The sequence below is a fragment of the Alexandromys fortis genome, unplaced genomic scaffold (assembly GCF_014885135.2).
Source record: "Alexandromys fortis isolate MF-2015 unplaced genomic scaffold, M_Fortis_MF-2015_v1.1 scaffold_1, whole genome shotgun sequence".
In the NCBI taxonomy this organism is placed as follows: Eukaryota; Metazoa; Chordata; class Mammalia; order Rodentia; family Cricetidae; genus Alexandromys; species Alexandromys fortis.
Window position 1 is genome coordinate 3,648,903 of NW_026067927.1, and position 16,813 is coordinate 3,665,715.

Sequence of the window (16,813 nt, forward strand, 5' to 3'; positions counted from 1 at the left end):
TGTAGGTAAACATTTTGGCCTTCTCTACAAACTGCCGTGAGGTTCTGTTGGGTCTGCCCACCTTTCTGAATGATACACCTTCTCCTTTTTTCTGACCCTCTGGACACTGGCCAGAGTTAGTGCTTTCTGGTACTTTAAGTTTTCTTAGTCTTTCTCAAAGTCTCTCTTCCCACCGTGTAGTTAATCTCCATTTCAATATAACTCATATGGCATGGATATTTTTCCTTCTCCATTCTTTTCTCCCCAAAGTAGCCACTGAGATTTACAGGTTGCCTGCCCTAGGTTTTTTCTATTAAACTCTAATAAAATTGCCCTCAAACCTTAAAGAAAAAAATTCTCATCTCCATTTTTTTGTTGGTTTTTTGTTGGTTTTTTTTTTTGCGGGGGGGGGTGTTACTTTATTTTGTTTTTCTGAGACACAGTTTCTCTGTATGGTCCTAGCTGTTCTGGAACTCACTCTGTAGACCAGGCTGGCTTCGAACTCAGTGATCCACCTGCCTCTGCTCCTAAATGCTGGGATTAAAGGCATACTCTACCACACCTGGCCTATTGTTGGAGTTTTTTATTGTTTTGGTTTTAGTTTTACTTATCATCACTTTTTCTATCTCCTACTTCCAAGACTTCATTCCAGAACCTAGTCACATGTTTTCAGATCATTGAAGAGCTGTTTCCATCATGTATGATGGTCAGCACATTGTGTGGGTTGAGACTAGCCATCCATGGAGTGCAGGGACTTTGCCTTCCCTGTTTTTAGCCTCCTAGTCTCAGCCTAATGTTTGGCAGAAGGTGCTCGGACTCCTTCAGTGATTTTACTCTTAACTTTGTAGCAACAGACTAATCATTGCGAAGAACATAACTTCATCAATTCACAATTTTTCTAAACAATCTTCCTTATGTAACAGAAAAACTTTGTGTGTAACCCATTTGCATGATTTCTATAAATTTTCCCTCCCCTTTCCCCTTCCCCACCTCCCTCACTCTGTTCCTCTCCCTCCCCCCCATTCCGTCCCTCTCCTCCCCTCCTCTCTATGGGTGGGTGGTGCATGTACATATGTCCTCTGTGGATATGTAGAGGCAGGCCAGAACAGAATATGGAATGTCTTCCTCTATTGCTCTCTGCCTTACTGTCTTGAAGTAGAATCTTTTACTGAACTGGAGGCTGACCATTTTAGCTAGATTCGTTACTTGGGATCTACAAGGATCCGGTTCCCAATGCTAAATTTACAAGCACATACTGCCATGCCATCTTTTATGGGGGTGCTGGTGTTTTGAACTTGGATCCTCATGCTTATAGAGTGAGCCATTTCCCCAGCCCTGATTTCTGTTAAATTCTTGAGTGATCCTCCTTTGGGAAATCAGTGTAGCTTCCTTCATGCTCTTATTATTAGATAGGAGTTATGATATTTGTATAACTTTTTCATCAGTAGATATCTGTAATTAGATATTTTATTTGAAACATTAAATTTTCCCATATGTTTAAATAAAGGACATGATTCATTTTTTTTTTTTTAATCACAGAAGGAGCCTTTGAAAATGTAGCACAATACTGGGCGGTGGTTGCACACACCTTTAATCATAGCTTTCAGGAGGCAGAAGCAGGCCGATCTCTGTGAGTTCAAGGCCAGCCTTGATCTCCAGAACATGTTCCAGGATAGGCTCCAGAGCTACACAGAGAAACCCTGTCTCACCCCCCCCCCAATGTTGCGTAAGTTTGTCAGATGTATTTCTGTAGGGATAGGAACTACATATATGGTTTTTAAACATTGAGTAGAAGTCCTGTGGCTTACAAGGATATGGTTTAGCAATCAATCAGTTTTAAATTTAATGAATGATAGATAGGAGTTATTGGTGCTGTGTGATAACCTGATTCGTTCCCCAGGACCCACATGGTAGGAGAGAACTGACTTCTGAACATTGTCCCATGGCCTTCTTATATGTGCTGTGGTGGGCACTTTTTTACACCCACATATATCACATGCATACAAAACAATCATGTTTATTTTTTAATTTAAAAGGAATTGTTGATCTGTTATCCAAAGATATCTTTATAATGGGAACCTGTAAAAATAACCAAGGTGATATTTCATTGTAATCTGAATGCTATTAAAACCACACTAGCAAAATTTGAGTAATTGGGTAACCACGATCTTCTGTTAATTTCCTTTCTCTTTTCCTCTCTTGTAGGACTGCCAGTGCATGGCCAGCATTCCTGGTGGTTGATAATGTTGGAAGTCAGCTGTCCGACCTTCTCCAGCACGCAGTTGTTAAAAATGAATAGAATGCGAGTTCAACTCCACATCATGGAAACAGTACCTGGGAAATTGAAAACTATCTAAATGATTGTCTTTGGTTGGGCTGTGTTCTTAGCAAGCAGAAGCCTTGGCCAGGGTCTGCTGTTGACTCTCGAGGAGCACATAGCCCACTTGTTGGGGACTACAGGTGCCACTACTACTATGGGTAATTCCTGTATCTGCCGAGATGACAGTGGAGCAGAAGACAGTGTTGACACCCACCAGCAGCAGGCTGAAAACAGTGCAGTCCCTACTGCTGACATTAGGAGCCAACCTCGGGACCCTGTTCGGCCTCCAAGGAGAGGCCGAGGACCACATGAACCAAGGAGAAAGAAACAAAATGTGGATGGGTTAGTGCTGGATACACTGGCGGTAATACGGACTCTTGTAGATAAGTAAGTATCTGACTTACTGTCGCCACCAGTGTCATGGAAAGTATTCTGCCAGGAACCACCACTTTTCGACCCCTTCCATTCATTTAAGTTCTATTTGCCAAGCCTTGTGCTCCTAGGCCAGGAGAGAATGCTTATTTCTCCTCTGGCAGAGTAAATAAGGTTTTTACTTGCTGTCATCTTCTCCTGTCTGGAAAAGTTTGAATGCTTCTGTACAGAAAACTCTTACTGAAAACATGATCTTTATAAGGGAGTCCAGTAACCTCAGAGTGAGTTTGTGTTACTTGCTGAAGTAGGAAATGAGAAAATGCTTTCTTGAAGATCCATTACTGTGCTTGCCAATCTGTTCTGCTGGTCATATATTCAAGATAAGTAGTCTTACCAAGAATATGGCTGCGTGCAACTTCTCTCTCTCTCCTGCTTTCTTATTTCTTATTTAGCCTGTTAGAGCCATTTGAAGAAATTGTAAGTTGAAACTGCAGGGCACACCTGGGCCTGTGTTCTCCTTCTCCTGCTTTGTCTAAAAACAAAATCTAAGTTTGAATGGCAGTGAAATTAAAGGATATTGTTCAAATTGAAAAAAGTTCAAAGTTATTTAGTAAGTGCCTAAGTTAGACCACGAAGGGCCTAGATTCCGATTCTAGCTCATTACTAACTTTATCACATTGAGCAAGGTACTTCTCTAATCTCTTTTTTTTTTTTAATTATTATTCTTTGGCTGGAGAGATGACTCAGTGGTTAAGAGTACTGACTGTTCTTCCAAAGGACCCAGGTTCAAATCCCAGCACCCACATGGCAGCTCACAACTGTCTGTAACTCCAGTTCTAGGGGATCTGGCACCTTCACACAGATATGCATGTAGGCAAAACACAAATGCACATTAAATAAATCTTTTTTTTTTTTTTTTTGATTGTTTGAGACAGGGTTTCCCTGTGTAACAGTCCTACCTGTCCTGGAACTAGCTCTTGTAGACCAGGCTGACCTCCAACTCACAGGGGTTCACCTGTGTCTCTCTCCCGAGTTCTGGGATTAAAAGTGCAAAACACAAATGCACATTAAATAAATCTTTTTTTTTTTTTTTTTGATTGTTTGAGACAGGGTTTCCCTGTGTAACAGTCCTACCTGTCCTGGAACTAGCTCTTGTAGACCAGGCTGACCTCCAACTCACAGGGGTTCACCTGTGTCTCTCTCCCGAGTTCTGGGATTAAAAGTGCGCATCACCACGGCCTGGCAAATAAATCTTTTTTAAAAAACTCAGTAATATTAGAAAAATAGAAAAGGAAATGCTCAAAAGACAGCAGTCATTTTCAGTTTTTGCTTTAGGCCCTGCTAGAAAATTTCTAAGTATTTAATAATCACACTAATAAAAGCAGTTTTGTTTAATTCTTTAAACAATGATAAAGAAAAAACACTGTGCACCTAAAATATACAAACAAATCCTTAGAGCTATATTAGAGTCTTCCACACAGTGCTGAAGTATTTGTTGATCTACAAGAATAATAATGGGGGGGGGATTAGGGATATTAGTTCAAGTTAAAACACTTGACTAATATCCATTAAGCTCTTAACTAGATTCAACACACACAAAAGAATATTTCTTTTAAAAGTTATCCTTCATATTATATAACTATAATGGAAAATTATCCTTTCCAAACAAGGAAGTAAACCACAACAATGTTAATTGAGCAATTGAGAAACAGGTGCAGAGTAGGTTTGCTGTATTTTAAAGGCAAGTGTAAAGGATATAGGAGCAAGCTTTAGTTCTAAGTTCCAAGCAAGCATTACAAATTTTAAGTCTTCTTGTTAATCAAGCTCATAATAATTCACATAGGAGAAGCAAGTGTGCCTTTAATCTCAGCAGAGGTAAGCAAATCTCTTTAATCCCAGCAAGGGCAGGCAGATCTCAGAATTCGAGTTCCAGACAACCGAGGCTACACAGAGAAACTCTATCTCCAAAAAAAAAAAAGGGTGGGGGAGGGAGTCAAGTACTAATGCTTGAGTACCAAGGTGACTTCTACTTAAATTTGTCTCTATAGAATAAGTATAATTTCTGAGACTGGAAAAGTAAAGCAGGTCTTAAACTTGCAGTCCTCTTGCCTTGCCTCCAGAGTACCTGGGATTACAGAGATAACCCAGCTTTATAGTTTAATTATATTTTTATTATTGTGTGTGTGATGTATGTATCGTGTGAGTGAAGGCACGTGCTTGCCATGGGTGTGGAGGACAGACAACCTGGATGTCTGTCCTCACCCTCTGCCTGTTTGAGACCTGCCTCTTTTGTTGTGAACTGGCCTGCAGACTTGGAGGACTTCTGTCTCTGCCTGTCATCTCTGGGATTGCTGCACCAAACTCTTAGTGGGTACTAGGGACTCAAACTCAGGTCCTCACACTTGTGCTTTACCTGCAGAGCCATCTCCCCAGAAATCAAGTTCCTGACTTGATTTCAGAAGATACTAAAGGGTAATTTTATAACTTGGTTCTTGAGGTTGTCAAGATGAAATGTCAAAGAGAACTACAAAGGACAGGACAAAGGGATGTAGCAAGAATATATCTAAATCTGTTACAAATGTAGATGTGGCAGTTACCAAATAGTCTCTTGGTTAGATTTTGTTGTTGTTTACTTAGGAAGAAATGCAGCTGGTGTGAGAAGACAGTAGGTGCCCAGTGCCATGGCAGAGAGGCTGTGGAGCAAAGTTTTTATGCTGTTTTTTCTAGTTCTCCAAACTTTATTTTGAAATAAATGGCCTAATCGCAGCATGCCTTTATACCCGGCTTTCTTCTTGTTGCTGCTGCCTGATTTTAATCCCTTGTGTTTGTTCTTCAGTTCTGGAAATCCTCAGCTATTACATCTTTGAATATTTCTGGTATTCAAAGTGAATCCTTCAGTATTTTTCCCTGTATGTATATGCCTCTGTCCCCTTTTTGAGTCAAGGTCTCTCAAACTCAGGATTTTCTCCCCACCTCAGCCTCCTGAATGGCCGAGTACAGGCATGTTCTCTTCAGATTCACTCAGTTTCTCTTTCTGGTATATCTGAATTCCATTTTCTTTTCTTTTTCATGTCTGCTTCTTGGTTTTTGTTTGGCCATTTTGTTTTAATGTACTTCTTATAGTTGTTGTTCCTGCAAATAAGCTTATTTTAAAATCATTTTAAAAATCTTTGCTTATTTTGAATAGTGGCTCAGATTGTTATGATCTTAATGCTAGGGTTTTGAATTTTTTTTAACATGTTTGGAAGTTTAATTTACAGACTCCTTTTTCCTCTTTCTCTCTGAGACAAGGTCTCACTGTGTAGGTGGGGCAGGCCACAGTGTGAGGTCTTCCCACTTTAGCCTCTTAAATGGCTCAGTTACAGGCATGTGCCATCATACCCAGCTGCAGATTTCCTCCTCTGTTTTTCCTCACTATGCCATGCTAATATGCTCCCCCAGTCTCCAAGTAACCTAATTAAAATCGGTAGTTCTGGGTTGCCAATTCTGTAAAAAGATAAGGCCTGTAACATGAATTTTATTTTGCCTTCTAAAAAAAAAATTGTCACTGGAGACTTTACAGCACTTGTATCTCTAATTACCCTTCAGCTTTCTTAACTCCTTTCACTGAGAGGGAGCCATGCTCCAGATTACTTTGTGCAGCTTTCCTGTCCTACCATAGATGAGGCAAGCTGAGCTCCTCAGTCCTCTGTCCATTTCACAGCCTACAGCTCGGTAATCGTCTGACACACCGTCCATCAGAAATGTCTGCTGTTTCAGCCTCATTGGACATGTATCTCCTTTGACAGAGGGATGTGTTTGTGTCCTTTATGTATCTCCACATAGACAAGCAGTATTTCTTTACCTTTTTGGCTGCTAGCTCTGTTGCATTTTATTATTTTTCTCTGAATTTTATTTTTTTCATCACCCCCTCCACATATCAGTAGGTAATCATACTTGTGTTCCAGTTTCAAGCTTACATTTACTTGCATCTATATCAGAAGAATATCTATAGAGAGGGGTTGGGGTGGGTTTTAAAAAGTACATTATCAATTTAATTATAGAAAACTTTTTAAAAAAATTTTTTTCTCATTATTATGTTTGAGACCTGTATTGCTATATGTAAATCTATGCCTGCTTCTGGCTGCTACAGAGAATTCCTTTGCATGCTTGAAAGTCCTTTTTGTTTTGTTTTTAGAGACAGGGTTTCTCTTTGTAGCCCTGACTGTCCTGGAACTCCCTTTGTAGATCAGGCTGTCCTCGAACTCACAGAAATCTACCTGCCTCTGTCTTCCAAGTGCTGGGATTAAAGGCATGCGCCACCACTACCCAACTGACAAAATAAGTACCATATTTTGTCATGTATTTTCATATGGTAATAGTTACTTAGGCAAATGCAAAATTCTTATTGCAAATACCCTGTGATAAATAGCAAAAATATACGTTTATGTGTAGACCTATGTAACTTTCTCTAAAGATGTTAGGTATGTGCATATTTGACTTTATTATTGATATACTGTCCTTTGGGAATGTGTGCAATAGTTATATTTTTAAGTGTTTTTTTTTTTTTATTTTGAGACAAGAACTCCTATCTCAACCTCCTGAGTACTGAGATTACAGGCATGTGCTACTGTGCCCCACCTAAAACATTTATTTGTGTTCGTGGTGGGAGGCATGGGTGCTCCTGGGGTATGGTGTATATGTGGAAGACAGAGGATAACTTTTGGGAGTCTCCTACAATAAGACGGGGGTAGAACCCAGGTCATCAGGTTTGCTCAGCAGACACCTTCACCCTCTGAGACATCTCACTGGCCCTCAAACACCTTTTAAATAATTAACCCACCTTGTGAAAAGACACAGGTTTGCCAAGTAACAAGCACCTAATGAACATCTGAGATAAATGTAGTAATCTCCTTATCTCAAAGTTGTTCTGAGGATTAAATGACTGAAGACAATAGCTTTTATGTTTGTTTGCTTGTTTTGTCCATAGTAGGAAACAGAAACCCAGGGCTGACGAGACGGCTCAGTGAGTAAACTGCTCGCTGCACAGCATGAGGACCAGTACCTGGCAAGCTGAGCACCCTGAGTTCTGGATCCCCAGCACCTGGGAAGAAGCTGGGTGCATCTATAGCCCTGGCACTAGGAGAGTGGAGACAGGTGGATCCCAGGGGTGCTCACTGGCCATCAGTCTAGCTGAAATGGTGAGCTTCAGGTTCACTGAGAGACACTGTCCCGAAAAGTATGGTGGGGAGTGATGGAACATGACATCAGTCTTCTGCATCCACACGTGCACGCACACACAAACACACACATATCTGCACATACACCCACACAAAAAAACCAGAAATCCAAAACTTATAGACAAAAGGTGAGTCCTTAAGCAATTTGAATTATCATTGTTTGGTGGAAAATGTTTCAACACTGATGCTCCCCTAAAACACCTCTCTAGAACGCCTGGGGTGACAGTGTGAAAACCCATTGAGACATCTAATTCCATTTTAGAGAGCTATCTACATTATTAAATAATTCCTCTTGCTCTTTCGTTTTTGGATTCGTCTGTTAACATTTTATGAAGTTTAAACAAACTGATTTTTTTTAGAGTAAGTCTTGTAAGTGTAATATATCTGTAGACCCTTGATTCCTAAGTCCTCGGTGGAATTACCACCTCCCATCCTAACAGCTGTTCAAGGTAAGTGTGAGGAAGATGCTGATGACCTTTCTGGCATGTGTCAGCTGCCCCTGGGCCTTGAGAAATAAAGCTGAGAACTCTTGTCCCTAGTTTTAGTATGTGATCTGCTTTTCCGTCAGGTCACATAGTGGGGTTGTGTGTCCCTACCTGCTGCTTTTTCTTGGGCGCCATCCCATGACTGGAAGCTAGTACCTATGGCCTACATTTGTTCTTACTGTCGTCTCTTCTGTCTCTTGCCTAACATCCATTCATGTTGATTTCTTATCTCTGTTTTGGCCCCATACTTCAGTTTGAATTTTATTTGGAATTAAATTCAAGTCTAATGTCTGGAATATTTGTTTTTCAGTGATCAGGAACCTCCCTACTCAATGATTACATTACATGAAATGGCAGAAACAGGTATTTTAAAGTTTTTATTTTTAATGCTTCCTATTAAAAATATTGAAAAATGTATGACTACCTTTTTAAAGATAAAAGATTGTAAATGCCATATGTAACATAGAAAAGGTTCTGGGTGTATGGAAGTCTCCTGTAAAAGTGTAATAAGGACCATACATTGCATCCTCAATATTGAGCTACTCGTCTCAGTGATGACTGTATCTCATTTCATTGAGATTTAAAAATTTATTGGTGCGTCTTTGTACTTGTCCTATTGTTTGTTTTTCAGTATCCTAAGTATTATTCTAAAATCGAGCCAAGTGCTGAGTTTACATAGTTCAGTCTTGTTCAACAAGTGAGTCGCTTAAAACTATTTTAATCATAATCTGAGAATCAAGGCTATAGCTTAATTTTTCTCCAATTAAAAATGCCCTTGAGTCACAATATACCTGTAACAGGGTTTTGGCTCCATCATGGCAACTAGGGATTTATGATAGTACCCAGGTCAGCTTTTCTGGCTTCTTAAAGCCACTGCATAAAGGCCAAAAACGTTGCTTTGTTGATGTGAAATCCTTTTGTATGTTCTCATGTTTTCAAATTAGTGACTCCTTTATATAATCTTCTTGGTTTGCCCTTAGATGAAGGATGGTTGGATGTTGTCCAGTCTTTAATTAGAGTTATTCCATTGGAAGATCCATTGGGACCAGCTGTTATAACCTTGTTACTAGACGAATGTCCATTGCCCACTAAAGTAAGTTAAACTAATCTTCATGGAATTGTCATCTGTGCCATCTGTACACAGCATGAATAATCACAGAAGCATTTGATAGACTTTATATACTTGAGGTCTATATTACTGGATAGGAGTAAGAAAATTTTTATTATTAATGAAGTGCTATATCCTCTTTCAGTAGTTTTAGTTCAGGATTTTTTTTAATGTTTAAAGTAGAAAGATTTGTCTAAAAGCTAGAAGAAAATGAGCTGAATTTATCTGCCTCTGAGAAACTTCCTCATAACCAAGATTTTCTATTAAGAGGAAAAGTACAGTACCAAAAGCTCTTCTGAGTCTTACTTAAGCACATTAGAGGTTTGCATAGCCCGGTTCATAATCTAACTAGGACACAAATGTTAAATTTTCATTGCTTTGGCCTTACCTTCTACAGACTGCCTCCATGCACACGTTTTGTTTTGTTTGAGACAGGGTCTTATGTAGCCTTTACAGGCCTAAAACTCACTTTGTAGACCAGACTGTCCTCAAACTTAGACATTTGCCTGCATGCTGAGATTAAAGGCATGTACCACCATGCCCATGCATACTTTTAAATATTTGAATTCTGATATATTTTATTTGTGTGTTGAAGCTTCAAACACTTGAGTAGGAAAACATGAAAAGGAATGTCTTTAGCCTAGTCATTGTCAGATTGGTCATTGCCTATGCTAAATTTTCCATTTTTAATTTGCCTCAAAAGTTGGTAGGGGGAAAAAAGTTGGTGGGATTTGTTCTTGCCTGATAGAGCTTTTTGTAAACCCAAGCATTGTAGTACATCCCTATAATTTTAACACTCAGCAGGTAGAAGTAGGAATTTAGGAGTCCAAGGAAAGCCTTGATGCCTTGGTTACACAGTAGGTTTAAGGATGGCTTGGACTACATGAGACCCTCTCTTTAAAAAATAAGTACCCCAGCCTGGCGGTGGTGGCACATGCCTTTAATCCCAGCATTCAGGAGGCAGAAATAGGTGGACTTTTGAGTTTGAGATCAGCCTGGTCTGCAGAGCAAGTTCTAGGACAGGCTCCAAAGATACACAGAGTGAGGTGGCTCATGCCTGTAATTTCAGCATTTGGAAATCTGGCATAGGGATTACATGACCTCAAGGCTAGCCTGGACTATATTGGGAATTACAGGCCAGCCTGGGCTAGACTACTGTGAGCCCTTGTCTTGGGGGAAAAAGTAATTTTTTATTTAAACATCACTAGGTCATAATTATTTTTGGTTTTATGTTTTTGGATTGGTTGTTTTAAGTCAGGGTCTTACTATGTGTGCTTGGTTTCTTTTTGAGACAGTGTCTTGCTCTGTAATATAGGCCGGTCTTGGGTAGCCCAGTTTAGCCTTGATGCTACAATTTTCATGCCTCAGCCTCCAGAGTCCCAAGATTTTAGGTATGTTCCACCATGACCAAGTTATTGTAATTAATCATATTAACATTTAAATGGGTTTAGTCTGATTAATGATTCAAGAGTATGTATATTGTAAAGTGGATGTGGTAATTCATACCTGTAATTCCAGCACTCGGGAAGTTGAGGCAGGAAGATTACCACAAGTTCAAGACCATCCTGGGCTATAGTGAGTTTCAGGATAGCCTTGGTATATATAGCTATATGTATGACTGTATATACCAAGACGCCATCTCAAAAAACAAAAGTATAAAACATGTACTGTCTATAACTGCTACATTTTGGATAAAATGAAAATATGGCATTGAGAAAACTTAAGGTTGATCAGATATTTCCCATCAATAATGATACCATTGGAGTAATTTTATAATTTTATGTGATCATTCCAAGTTCATTGAATACCTTTTTATGGTTTTGTTTCTAGGAATTCCCATGGGAAAATAATGTACAGAGTATATATTCATCAAATCTATTTGTAACTTTTTTATAGGATGCACTCCAGAAATTGACTGAAATTCTCAACTTAAATGGAGAAGTAGCATGCCAGGACTCAGGCCACCCTGCCAAACATAGGAACACATCTGCAGTCCTTGGCTGCTTGGCTGAGAAACTAGCAGGTAACTCTAGCACACGCCACCCAAGAACCTTACTTGCTTGACATTGAGACATCTGTGCTGCAGACCTTTCGGCCGTTTTTGTAGCAGAAAGTAGCTGAGTGTGGTGGCTCACATCTGTAACCATAGCACTGTGAGACAAAGGGCTGAGAACTCAAGCCTCCCCTGTATAGTTAGAGGCTAACCAGACCTCTGGGAGACCTTAAACAAAAAAACAAAAAAAAAGGAATGAACAGAAATGAAATAAAAGGAAGAAAATTACTCAAAAAACAGTTAAATGTAATCTAATTTAGCTTTATTTTTTCAGAGAAACTTAAGATAAATTTGTCATTTTTTGCTTAAGACAGGGAGAAGGCAAAATATAGTATAATAAATAAATATTATATACATGTATAGTAATGAATATTACCCATTTTAGGAATATTAACAGCAAATTGCATGAGAATATTTCAGCCGGTTACTTTATATATGTTGGAAGAAATAATGGATTGAAAATCAGAACACGTGGGTACTGGTCTAGACTATCATGGCTCTTTTTTTGGTGGACTCAGTTGCTAAGCTGTGAAATGGGGATGGTAGTAGGAACAGCCTGAGAGAGGAGGCCTGAGGAGTGTGCATCAGAGAACAGAACTGAAGCAAAATAATTTTTGTTATTAGTTACTGGTTTAAAATAGCATGGCACTTTTAATTATATCCAGTGTTTGCTGTGTTTATCTAGGTCCTGCAAGCATAGGTTTACTTAGCCCAGGAATACTGGAATATTTGTTACAGTGTCTGGTAAGTAAGACATCAAAGATATTTATTCTCATCATACAGATTGTCTGTTTTTCTGAAATCACCAGCATAGTTCCTGGTGCAGAGGATAGGGTGAGTTATAAATTTTATGTACGGGTGTTCCCTAGGTGTTTGTTTATCACCTCCTATGATTAGAGACAGAAAGGAGAGAGAAAAAGAGGTGGGAATTTATTACAAGCAAATAATAATTGAATTGGTCTAGTTTTAAATTTAGTCATAAGATAGCTGCTAGGACTCCTGTGTGTTCTTACAGTCTACACAATAGTAATGGAGAATACCACCCCACCAGTCCACCACACCTCCCCACACACAGTGGAAACAGAATTACATGGCATTCCAACAGCAGGCCTGGTTCCCAGCGTATAACAATCTCTAGTCCTGCCCACCCTTCCCTTTACAGTAAAATGCCATTGGTGGAATGATGAATGTATCGCCCATGAAGCTGGTGGTTTGTTGAAGCTCTGTCTCCCTATTGCTCATAGCTCTTGACTGCAGTATTGACTAGCCTGTGTTTCTAAGTTATTTTTGCAAGCCTGGTGAGCCTTGGTCTTTTTAAAAATCTCTATTCTAAAAGAATTCATTTGTTGGTGCCTACAAATTAAGTGATTAAAATAACCCTTATACAGCTCTGAGTGAGCACTGGTAGGTACCAAAGTAGTAGGGGGGTCATTTTCCTTCAAAAGCTCACTATAATGTAAAGAAATAGAACCATTCAGACAGCAGTTAAATTACACTTTATGACAGGATATGATCGAGGGCAAAATTACTTCCTTCAGACTGAGTGCTGTAAGAGTTCTGAGAAGGTGAAGGGATGGGTGGGTGGGGTGTGATAGGGTGACAAGGGGCCTGTAGTAATCGTGGAAGACAGACTTCCTGATGTGGGGGGTTTATCTAGCTCATGAGAAGGTTAAGATTAGGAACTCACAGTGAGTTTCCAGGCTAAAGCAGCACGGCAGAAGTCAAGTGAGGGTTATCTGATCAGAGAAGACAGTGTTCAGAGGGAGGAGGGTGTGAATTGGAAGATTTGGGACTGGAAAAACCAGGCAAGAGAGTTAAGGAAGTGGCAAGGATAAAGATGCTGAAGAGGCTTTATAGCAGGGAGAACAGTGCTTCTGTAAACCACGCTAAACTGGCTATGTAGGCCTCTCTTTAGGTGGGTGATGTAAATTCAAATATAAGTTAAGTACACTTCTTATCTCTCCTGTCAGCAGCAGCAACTGTAGAATTCCCTGCAGGAACTAGATTAAAACTAAGATACTGCCAGGTGTGGTGCTGCATGCCTTTAATCCTAGCCCTAGGGGACTGAGGCAGGAGGATCTCCAAGAGTTTGAGGCCAGCCTGGTCTACAGAGCGAGTTCCAGGACAACCAAGGCTACATAAAAGACCCTGTCTCACATAAAAAACTTAAGATGTTAATTGATAATATCATTATTTATAGTTCTAGAACTGGTATTTCTTTGTGGTTCCTAAAGGTCATTTTTAGCTATAATTCTGCTTTTCTTTTTGGCTTATTTTAATGAGTGTAAGTATGAACATTATTTTAGTTAACAAATAGTGCAAATGTCACTAAGTCTAATAGCATAATGCATTTAATAAGATACTGCTGAAATGTCCATATCTATAAATTAACCCAATGATTTTTGAAAAATCGATTAAGAGATTCTATCTTAGTCTCCATCAGCCAAGTGGACAATTGAAAGTTTGAATGAGGGAGACTTTTCTGCTTTTCCAAATATATAATCTGGCCTGTATTAAGGAAGAATATGAAGTTGATGCCTTACTGCCTCTGTAGGGGTGACTTTTGTTTTTATCTTTTGTTGTCTTTCAGAAGCTACACTCCCACCCTACAGTTATGCTTTTTGCACTGATTGCACTGGAAAAGTTTGCCCAAACAAGTAGGTATAGTGACTTCTTGCACTAATGATCTTTGTTGGTTGTAAAAAATGAGCCTACACTTTAAACTCCATCAAATGTACATACATTCTGGTTAGAAAACCATCAAAGTATATCAAAAACAAAAACAAAGATTTTTCTCAGCTAAGATTCTAAGCATGGTGACTATAATTTTACAGCCAAAACTTCAGTGATAAGGGGATGGCAAGATGCTGCAACAGTTAAGAGCGTTTGCTTTGCGGTCATGAAGACCTGAGTTTGGATCCCAGTACTCATTAACAAACCTGGCACCTCATGCATACCTCTGGGGTGAACAAAGACAAAACAATTGCTGAGGCTTGCTGGCTTCCAGCCCAGTCACAAAAATTCAAGCCCCCAATTCAAGGAGTGTTCCTGCCTCAAAAGAAATGGCGGAGCGTGTAGACGAGGACACCCAGTGCTCTCTCTCTTCTAGCTTCCGTGCATGCCTCGCACGTGTGCGTATATTCACACAGACAAACACATACGTAAACCACACACAGAGAATTTAAAGGAATAATTGCAGTGGCATGATGAGACTGGAGAGATGGTTCAGCAATTAAGAGCACTTGATGCTTTGTCAGAGGATTGGAGTTTGGTTCCCAGCACCAACATTGTTGGGCAGCTCACAGCCACCTGTAGCTCTACTCCAGGGATTCTGAAACCCTTTTCTGATCTCTACAGGCACTCAGACACACATGACATACACATTCACAGACTCTTATGGATATACATAAATAAAAAGTAAATCTTAAACTCTGTGCTAAGGTACATGCCTTTAATCACAGCACTTAGGGCACAGAGGTAGGTGGCTCTCCATTAGAGGCCAGCCTTGTCTACATAGGGAGTTCCAGGACAACCAGAGCTACCTAGAGAGACCCTATTTCAAAGAACCAAAATAATAATAATAATAATAATAATAATAACCAAATAAATATTTTAAAAGAGTGATGAAAATGTAGAAAGTAGCCACAGCTTTTTGCTTGTGTCATCCCTAGATGGAAGTGTTAATGAAAACTGTTCTAGTCTCCAAATTCTGTATTGTCTCCCCTCATTCCTTACCACCACTAATCTGCCCAGTATATCCTCCTCCTCTGCCATTGTTATTTAAAGATCTCATCCTTCTAAACAGGTGAAAATAAATTGACTATCTCTGAATCCAGTATTAGTGACCGACTGGTCACCTTGGAGTTGTGGGCTGATGATCCTGATTATCTGAAACGTCAAGTTGGCTTCTGTGCCCAGTGGAGCTTAGACAATCTCTGTGAGTGGGGGTCGTCCTTTATTAAAATGTGTTTCTGCTTCTATATATTGATATTTTCATTTTATTTATGTTGTGTTGGGGGTAGATGTGCACATACGTAGCGGTTAAAGGATAAATTTCAGGAGTTGGTTCTGTTTTTCCACCATGCGGGTTCCATGTCATCAAGCAACTGCCTGTACCTGCTGGGCCATCTCACCAGTCAAAATTTGTTTACGTTTCTTAAACCCCTTTCTTCAGTAGGATCAGTAGCCTTCCTTTTGCTGTAATGAGTGGGAGTTCTTAATAAGCGTCTCTACTGCAGATTGGATATACTCTAATAGAGAAGTATCCTAGGCACCTTTCAGATGAGAGTTAAGTGGAATGCTTCTCATTTAGCACTTTCTGGGTCACAGACCTTTTCTGACAGCAGCTGAATCAGATGCCTTAATTATGTAGCTCTGTCTAAGAACTTGCCAGCACACACTTTCCTCACTGCCCACCAACTAGGTCCAGCTAACTCCACCTCTGGGCCTGTTCACACGTGTACTTTCTTCTGTGTCTTTCCTTGTATATATGTGCATGTGTGTGTTCTATTGTCGTGTGATGGAATATGTGATATGAACCACCTAATGGGAAGAATTACTTATTTTGGTTCATAGTTTCAGAGATTTCAGTTTACCATGGCAGGAAGGTGGGAAGAACAGCCCAGTCAGGGAGGCCAGGAAACAAAAAGACAGAATTTAATGCTAAGGATGGGTTCTAGCCCACAGAGCTGCGTCCATTGTAGCGCTGAGTACATGAACTTTGTTCATGCTAGGAAAGCTTTCTGCCACCGAACTATAGCCCCAGCCCTTTTACCTTCTTTGTACTCTTCTCCTTATCTCAGGTGGCCTCCTCAAACCCAAATTAATTCTTACTTACACAGTGGCAGTTTTTTTTTTTAACTTTTTTCTCCTCCAAAGGCAACTAGAATACAAACCAAATTGCTGTACCATTGCCTGCCTCTATTGTTAGCACATAACCTCTAATTCTTGCCCTAACATGGAGTACAGTCTATATAGTGCTAGTTAAAGGTAATTCTGAGTAAATGCAATTTGGAAGATGGGAATGATTGTATTGCTATAATTTTAGCATTTGAGAGGCAAAGGCAGGAGAAATGAGTTCAAAGTCATCCTCAGCTACATCGTGAATTTAAACCCAACCTGAGCCACATTAGACCCTGCCTCTAAAAAACAGAACTAAACAAAACAAAAAGCCACTATCCCGAGCATTACACACTTAATCCTGTACTTGGGAGATAGAGACAGGTAGATCTCTGTCAGTTTATAAGTTCTAGGCCAGTCAGGGCTACACAGTGAGAC

The 16,813-nt window shown here is 39.8% G+C and overlaps 1 protein-coding gene across 2 annotated transcripts in view; it reads left to right on the forward strand.

The window, feature by feature from the left end:
• The window catches only part of Rspry1 (ring finger and SPRY domain containing 1), a 49,044-nt gene that overhangs the window by 12,310 nt on the left and 19,921 nt on the right, over positions 1-16,813 (forward strand). For both annotated transcript variants that reach the window (XM_050143727.1, XM_050143728.1), the window contains exons 2-8: positions 2,185-2,686; positions 8,686-8,738; positions 9,356-9,468; positions 11,380-11,506; positions 12,222-12,280; positions 14,127-14,193; positions 15,342-15,473. In XM_050143727.1, coding sequence (XP_049999684.1) covers positions 2,337-2,686; positions 8,686-8,738; positions 9,356-9,468; positions 11,380-11,506; positions 12,222-12,280; positions 14,127-14,193; positions 15,342-15,473 — 901 coding nt within the window. In that variant the 5' untranslated portion in view covers positions 2,185-2,336. The remainder of the gene's footprint in view (positions 1-2,184; positions 2,687-8,685; positions 8,739-9,355; positions 9,469-11,379; positions 11,507-12,221; positions 12,281-14,126; positions 14,194-15,341; positions 15,474-16,813) is intronic.